This window comes from Amphiura filiformis, chromosome 4 (assembly GCF_039555335.1).
Source record: "Amphiura filiformis chromosome 4, Afil_fr2py, whole genome shotgun sequence".
NCBI lineage: Eukaryota > Metazoa > Echinodermata > Ophiuroidea > Amphilepidida > Amphiuridae > Amphiura > Amphiura filiformis.
The window spans coordinates 77,586,416-77,595,219 of record NC_092631.1 but is presented as its reverse complement, the minus strand read 5'-3'; the positions used below and the strand labels follow the sequence as shown (position 1 = coordinate 77,595,219).

General features: G+C 37.6%; 1 protein-coding gene across 1 annotated transcript in view; it reads left to right on the top strand.

Annotated features, from left to right (window-relative positions):
• The first annotated feature begins 460 nt into the window (after positions 1-460).
• The window catches only part of LOC140151445 (ubiquitin carboxyl-terminal hydrolase 43-like), an 87,199-nt gene continuing 78,855 nt past the window's right edge, over positions 461-8,804 (top strand). The window contains exon 1 of the mRNA XM_072173794.1: positions 461-1,739. Coding sequence (XP_072029895.1) covers positions 639-1,739 — 1,101 coding nt within the window. The 5' untranslated portion in view covers positions 461-638. The remainder of the gene's footprint in view (positions 1,740-8,804) is intronic.

Below are 8,804 nucleotides of genomic sequence, written 5' to 3'. Positions count from 1 at the left end.
CACTATTCAAATTTCATTTTTTTTTTATGAGAACCAATTCAATTTTAACAAGAACCTGTTAATTTTTTTAACTGATATAGCAATCTTATCAAATTTGAGTTTCTTGTCATTTTGATGAGAGTATCCGACTTGGCATTTTGAAGAGAAATATCCGATTTGAAGAGAAATCTGTTACCCCATCCGAATAGTTCCCTTAGGCCCTATTTGACAAGTTTCTATTCAAAAAACTTTTTTTTTAAAGAGTTTTAAGAGTGTAACCCTGGCTAAAGACACTGGCTATTGGATAAAGAAAGGTTTTCTATGATCTCGGATTGAGTCTCATTGATGTGAAAGAAAGAAAAAGAAACCAATGAAATTAAAAAAAGCCTGTCACGAAAGCGGGCCGAGGAGACTCCTGGAGCTTGACATGTCATTTTAACAGCATCACCGCACTACAATGTACTTAGGCTATCCAAATAAGATGTAAACAACACATCCCACAATCCTTTGTAATGTAGCTGTCAAAGATGGCTGCCGAAGCAATTGGATGTGTAGAGTTGCTGCTGATGCATTAAACTCGAAAAACTGTCGAAAATGGAAGAGAAAATAACGTAACAGCATTCTGTGGAAAAAAATAAGAACAATAACTAAGTCTAGAGATGGAGAGGAGGCGTATGAATGTCCGTTCAGCTTCTGAAATTGCTATGCAAGTTGCACGAAAATCACATTTCCAACGAAACCATACCACCACTGTTTACGAGCATTCATCATCTGCCTATCCGTACTGTTATCGTGGCGATACCTCCCTTCCTCGCGGATCTAAGCTAAGTACAGAAATTACAGGGCTATTTGATGAAGAACAGTTTTGGCAAAACAGAACATTAAGCTTACCACGGCATGTTGCCAACGGTGTTACACGAAGCATAAGCGAGCATTTTACTGGTGACAGATTACGAGCCATCCGACCAATAACATCATCCAGCGGAAGCCTGGCATCAAGAAGCATTAACGGAACACCTCAAAGAGCATACACAGAGTCAATCAGTAGTGAGCAATTGGGAACTGAGAGTCCAATGTTAAAACCTGCTTTTGATTCCTCCATGCATTCGCAACCTAGTGTGTCCAGTTTTGGCAGTGTTCTAACTAACTCTGCAAGTCCGCATCACCATCATCAAAAGAAGAAATCTCGGAAACCATCTTTCCGTGCATTTGGTCATCTGGTTCAGAAAATGATGCGTCAGATTCGGAGCATGGATGATTCTCGTAGTAGTTACACAGATGACAGCGGAAGTAGTGTGTACGCTAATGATGAGGCTGAAGGTCACGTGTATAGAACTTCGTCACCACCTTTGAGTCCATTGCGGCTCAACTGCCGTGTACCAGGCATATCTGGGTTACGTAATCATGGCAACACTTGTTTCATGAATGCCATTATTCAGTGCTTGAGCAACACTGATATGTTAGCCGAATACTTTGTTCTTGAACAGTACAAGCAAGATTTACACAGAGGCAAAAAGAACAATAAAAAGTTTGGAACCAAAGGAGAAGTAACGGAGCAGTTAGCATGCTTAATGAAAGCGATCTGGGAATGCAGGTACTCACCATCGCATACAACAGAATTTAAGAAAGTTGTTGCTAAATATGGCAGTCAGTATCGTGGGAATGACCAGCATGATGCACAAGAGTTTCTGCTGTGGTTGTTGGACAAAGTACATGAAGATCTCAACTGTGCTTCAAAGAAGAAGTACAAGCAAGTCAAGGTAAGCAAGGGTTTATTATGGTAATGAGTCCTGTAAATGTAATGCTTATTTAGGCCTAATGCCTAGATGGGTATGTGGCTGCGCTGGCATAACTTGTAAGTGGAACTTTGTAATCACTATAAATCTAGCCAGGCCAGGGTTTAATCAGTTTTGTGCATTGTTGTGATGTGTCTTTCAGCGTTCGAAATAGTGGGTGTCCGGTTGCTATTTAAAGTTTATCGGACACGGGACAACCAGTTCACCATGGCTTTATTGTCCAGTGAACAACCAAGTATTATATAAAAATCATTACAATTTTATATAATCATCATTAATTCAAAACTAAATCGCCATTATTATTGTAAATTACTGTATGGTACCTCAAAATAAATTAATAATGAAGAATAGGGCCTACCGTACGGTACCAATGTACAACTTGCGTCTCATAAACTACTTCCACATCAATTCCGAGATATCGATCAAAAGTGACCTCCCACCATTTACCTTTACCTTACGGGTGTACGCACTATTCTCACATCGATTTACTGACAATATCCAATAGAAAACAGGTGTAAAATTTGAAGAAAATTGGAGGTGGTCTAGGGTGGCCTCTGTGGCGTTGAAGTTGCGAGGTATTGAAATTGGCTTATATGGCAGCTATTTAGAGACACCTTTGTGATAAAATAGTTGCCATTTGTTTTATTGCCTACATTATACTGAGTGATCATAATGGATACATCAAAAAGTTCCAAAATAAAAACAATAATCATGCTAAACTTTAGAATCCTCACTTAACAACAACTTACAAAGGAATAGCTGCCATAGATGTGCTATTTTCCAATAATGACTGTATGATGTTGTTTATAAATCCTCCTAGTTGTAATATATGTTGGTTTCTTGACAATGCTACAGGTTTGAATGATATTTGTTTCTGAAAAAAAAAAACATAAATAAGGTACCGGTATTCCTAATAATAGAATCATTCATTTCTAACATACCCGGTACCCAATGCCTATCATTCATAGAAGTTGGGAATGCTGCAGATTTCAACATCTGGGAAATTTTGAGCTGTACATGTAATTAAGTTCAAATATCTTGGGGTACTGCAGAAGTCTAGATGGATGGCAAAAGTCTTGTATTCAATAAAGATCTGTCTCCTAGAAGAATTCATTTTAAAGTAACTTTCTGCAGGAACGATCACCAAGAAGTAGCAGTTATCAAAGTTGCAAGACTTTGTGACTTTTGCAACACTAATCTATAGCCCTTGCCCCGGATTACTTGCAGTACTGCAGTTGATGCTCCTTGGAATGATCTGCAGAGTTCTTTCACAGTCTACTGCGTTACTATGCTGTGAACCCTGATGTCTTCAGCAGCGCTGCCAAAGCCTTATAAAAGCGATAGCTCTGGTACTTAACACCTGAAATGGTACCACTTTCCTTTAGCAGCAAGGTACCTGAGGATGAGAAACAATGGTTGGCTGATAGACTCATTAAGCTTCAACCAAGTGAAGAAATACAAGCACCAGGAGACAGATTTGGCTTCAGAGTCATTCCATATCAAATCAACCAATTTGCTGAAAATCTTGGCAGGTCACCCCCTCAGATTTTGCTGAAAATCATTTCTAGCATACCTCTTTGGCAATAATGAACACATGGAAAAAATTAGCGCTCAACTCCAAGCGGTTTCGGAGATACGGCTTGTCAAAATTTCATCCAGACCCCCCCTTTTTTGCTCTCGCGAGTCGCTTCGTTGAATTTGTCGCGTTTTGGAACACTCATATTTTGACTTTAGGAAAAAGATATTAAGCTGAAAATTGCTACCTAGAGTGACTTTCACCCAAATAAGCAGAATCTGGCCTTAAAAACAGTGTTGTGCTTCCACTTTAAAAGTTATGGGTCTCCCAAAACCCCTATTCGTTTTGTCATATTTCACCGTGTTCAGTTTCCAGACCCCACTCGTCAGGGTTGTTGATTTTTTTGATTTAAATCGGATTTTTTTGATTTAAATCGATTTTTTTGATTTTTTTAATTTCAAGAACTGCTATACCCCATAATAAGTTCAAAAGAGACCAGTGGAATGCTAAACATATGCACAATACTATCAGGTATTTACAAAAATTCAAAACATGTTTTTACATGTGAAAATTTCAAAGAAAAAAATTTGGCAAAAATCATGAGGAAAAACCTGTTGAATTCGGCACCTTGGAGATGAATTTTTAACAAAAGATAAAGTGACATCATAAAGGTATTTTGATTGTATCCAAAGGTTGTAGAAACATCAGGAATGATGTAAAACAGTCAAATTAAGAAAGAAATTAAGTTATATTTATCAAAAATGGTAAAAAATGAAAAAAGTTGATTTAAATCACTGATTTAAATCATGATTTAAATCACTGATTTAAATCGATGTGATTTAAATCAAACAACCCTGCCACTCGTACTCTTAAATAGATATCAGAGAATGTTCAAACTTCATAAAAATGCTTTTAATAGGCCAATATCTTTCCCCTGAAACAACAACAGACCACTGATACCTTTGATTAAATTGTGGCTTGGACCCAAAGTTTGCTCCGCAGAATGGAATCCTGAAAACACCGCCCCCACCAGTTGACCTTTGACCCTGCAGATGAATTCCGACAAACTTGAAACTTACACCATGAATGCTTAAACACTTATTCTACATCTGTACCAAATCTTAGCTTTGTAACTCCACTTTTCAAACTTCACAAATTTCACACTTTTTTGACAGAGATTAATTAGCCAGCATCCTATATCAATGTGTGTAAAATTTGGCAAAATACCTAAATTTCATAATCCACTCTAACCAAGAAGGGGTGGAGTTACATAGTTAAGATTTGGTATAGGTAGATATCAAATGTTTAAGTATGTGTTGTGTAAGTTTCAAGTGTGTCGGATTTCATCTGCAGGGTCAAAGGTCAACTGGTAGGGGCTGTGTTTTCAGGATTTCATTTTGCAGAGCAAACTTTGGGTCCAAGCCAATACCTAATTAAAGGTGTCAATGGTCTGTTATTGTTTCAGGGGAGAGATATTAGCCTATTAAGCATAAATATGAAGTTTGAACATTCTCTGATATCTATTTAAGAGTACGAGCGGGCTCTGGAAACCGTACACGGTGAAATATGACAAAACGAAAAGGGGTTTTGGGAGACCCATAACTTTTAAAGTGGAAGCACTACACTGTTTTTAAGGCAAGATTCTGCTTATTTGGGTGAAAGTCACTCTAGGTAGCAATTTTCAGCTTAATATCTTTTTCCTAAAGTCAAAATATGAGTGTTCCAAAACGCGACAAATTCAATGACGCGACTCATGAGAGCAAAAAAAGGGGGGTCTGGGTGAAATTTTGACAAGCCGTATCTCTGAAACCGCTTGGAGTTGAGCGCTAATTTTTTCCATGTGTTCATTATTACCATAGAGGTATGCTAGAAATGATTTTCAGTGAAATCTGAGGGGGTGACCTGCCAACCCATTGGTTGATTTGACATGGAATGACTCTTCAGGTTTACAATTCAGCATCTCCACATCAACTCCACTTGGGCCAGTTGTTAACAGTTTCTATGGGGAATTCCAGGTTGAAGACATCAGGGTTCACAGTGCAGTAACGTAGTACGGTACATGTAGACTGTGAAAGAGCTGCAGTTCATTCCAAGGAGCATCAACTGCAGTAGGCCTACTGCAAGTAATCCAAAAATAAGAAAAGTAGCAAAAATATTTGAAAATCTCCAAAAGTCGGGTGAGGGCGAGACATACATTATTTTTTTGGTTTATACATATTCGCAGTTACTGCGAATACTGTACGGTACATATCAAACATAAAGACTTGTACTTGGAATACTTCTGCGATCAAAACTTTTTTTTAATGCATCATCATGCAACATGATTTTGAAGCAAATCACAAAAAAACATTCTAATTTTAAATAAAATCATCAAGTTTCAGTCGTGCAGAACATTTAAAAAGCATTGAATTTACTTTTAACTACCTTACCCAGACAGTGTGCATAAAGCATGTGGTCATTTTGATTTTTTTTATTGCAAATGAATACCTGAGTGGAAGAAGGGCCCAACTCCATCAAAGCTGTTTTTGAGATAGAAAAAACTTAATATTTGGAAAAGTTAAATTATAGACAGAATGTTTTCATCTTCAGGGGACCTTTAATACAAGAACATACAATATTACATACATTCAAAATTATATATGATGTTTCCATAGCAACGGTACAGGTCTTAATACGAACTGGAGTTGGGCCCGTCTTCCACTAGAAAGTGCCAGTTCCGTAAGCAAATGTGTTATAAATGGCTACAGAAATTTGGTAATTATCCATTAATTACACAAGTAGAAGCATGTAAATATGTTAGCAAGAAAGTTTATTGTAGTGAAAAGCAGATTTCATGGAATGAACAAAATTCCTCTTTAATCCAATATTTGTGAAAGGGCCCAACTCCATGGAGTTGGGCCTTTCTTGCATGAAAACCATGATTAAGTGTATGTGGAAGACTATTTAGAGAGTGGATTTGGCTCATCTTTCACACACAAGGAAGAACAGTCTGCTGGCAATAAAATGCTGGGTCTAACTCATTTTTGTAAAAAATTGGAGTTGGGCCCTTCTTCCACTCAGGTATACATTCAAATATTATTAGATCAATTGTATACAAAAGGTTTGACTGGGCTAGGTTGGGCTGAAGGGTCATGTGGAAAAGTAATAAGTAGTTGTTATTCACACCTCCCTATGCCATACATAAATTCGCACAGCCCCATTTCCCAAATAATGAAATTTTTTTTTTAAAAATGGGGAAATTTAGTTTCGGCAGAGGTGGGCCTCGAACTCACACTGCCGCAACTACCCGGGACTAAAAATCTTGGCATTTGTGTGTAGTGAATAGGGAAAAATTGTGGTTCTTGTAACTTGCGGTTCTCAAGGTGAGTACTTGAAAACATGAAAAATCGCAAATCATTAGTTGAATATGAATAATGAATGAACAAGCTTTGGTTTGAGATATGATTTGCATGATAAAATTTAAAATTAAAAAAGATATCATCATCATCATCATCATCATCATCAGTCGGCTGCGAAGCAGGCGACTACACGCTTTCTCCAACTAATGCGAGCTGGAGCACGCGAAACAATTTTGTTTGGCTGCAGCATCCCTTCAGTATCTCCCAGGAGGTGCTGGACATACTGTAAGTACAGTGTGCGTGGCCGTCCCGGTTTCCTCTTCCCATGTGGTGGAATATAAAGCGCACATTCTTTCACAGGCTCGCCATCTTCAAGACGCAGTATATGGCCGAGAAATTTGAGTTGATGAATCTTGACTCTGGCAACCAGTGGAGTGGTGTTGCCACAACATTTCTCATACTCCTCCACCGCTTTTTCTCCAGGTTTATCCTCGTTAACATTTTAACATTTTTCGCTAATTAAACAAATGATAATTTCAAATTGTGAAATATATAATTTGAAAAGTAGAATAATCAAGCTGTATAAGGCCCTTCGCACTTCATTATTAGTTTCCTGTTTACCGCCCGCGTCCAAAATTGAAAATCTCAAAATAATTAATTATTTTAGTTTTATTTCTAATTTTCTCCTTTAAAATAACTTTCAACTACTTCTACGTGCCATTTTCTGACTTTAATAATATCAACAATAATGATGAATAAACAAAGAGTACAACTCTACCTTCACTTATTTATAAAATCAAATATTGTTGTGAAATAATTAAATGCCCGCTCTAGTCAAAACGAGTCAATAGTTGCTTGTAATAGTTCAAACTAAATAAAGAAAATAAAAGGTAATTAATAATTAATAATTAAAAGTCACCTCGTCCGTTTTTCAAAATCTTTAACAGGAAACTAATAATCAAGTGCGAAGGGCCTAATGAGCCCAAGCTTTATGCAATTGGACGAAGAATAGCTCTGGAACATTTTGTAGTAACAAGTTAAATCTGGAAGAGGAGAGAAAAATGTAACGCCTCCCACTATTTTGGGGTCCCACCATATGACACATGATATTTGTTTTAAGTTTAAAACAACGAAAGGGTAAAATCACAATTGTGCCAATTTTACTAGGGAAGAGGGCTGTACATCAACTCCCCATGTAAATCCCCGGGTGTAAATCAAATATAGCTGATGTTGATGCGTCTAATGAAATCCCCACTCCCCTTCGGGCAGGGCATAGGAAAAATATTTCCTGTCTGGGAACTTAAACTATGTTGCTTTAAATTTTCTGTGAAATTCGCAAGCGCCTTGTCGCTCGCCCTTAACGGTTGGGGTCCAGGGGCTCAAAAAGCCTAAAAAACTTATGGATTTTAGATTTTTTAAAGTAAGAAATCACCATTCTGAGGCTCTAATTCAGGCATGAGAGTGGGTTTTGATAAAAAAAAACCTCTGAAATATTATCCATGTGGGTCGAGGAGGCAGAGCCCCTGCGGGGGTCGAGGGGGCAGACTGCAGAGCCCCCCACAGGGGTCAAGCCCAGACGATTTTAGCAGATTTAGCACCCCAAAAGAGGCCATTTATGACATAAAAAATGCATATATCTATGTTAAAGTAATTCTTGACCTGTTTCAGACGTTTTTGAAAAAAATGCTTCCTTCATCCTAAAAAAGAGGTTTTAAATGTTCAGTTTCCTATACTTTTGTACATGAGAGGCATTCTTCAAAGTTTTTTCTTTGCCTAATAACATGGCCTACATGGCTGAAATTGATTTAATGCACAATATAAAAACGATGATTCATAAAATTTTGGACACCTCCCGCTTCGGGTATATGGGAGGGGGCCCCCATGCAGGGGGGTCTAATGTGCATGAAGAATGCATTGTATGATAAGAGTAATGTGTAAAATATGCTACATTTTATGCTCTACAATACAACAATGAACAAAAGTTGAGTGTTGGACTTCCTCATCTTCAGAATTATCTTGTGGGATTCATTTCCGACATGGTCAATTAATTATAGCATAAATTTTAATAACATGTTTTATCTAGCCTTACACAAACCCAGCTCACAAACCTTACTATAAATATATACAAACCCAACCAAGCCTAACACCCTTGCCCAACCCCCAAATGAGAATTAA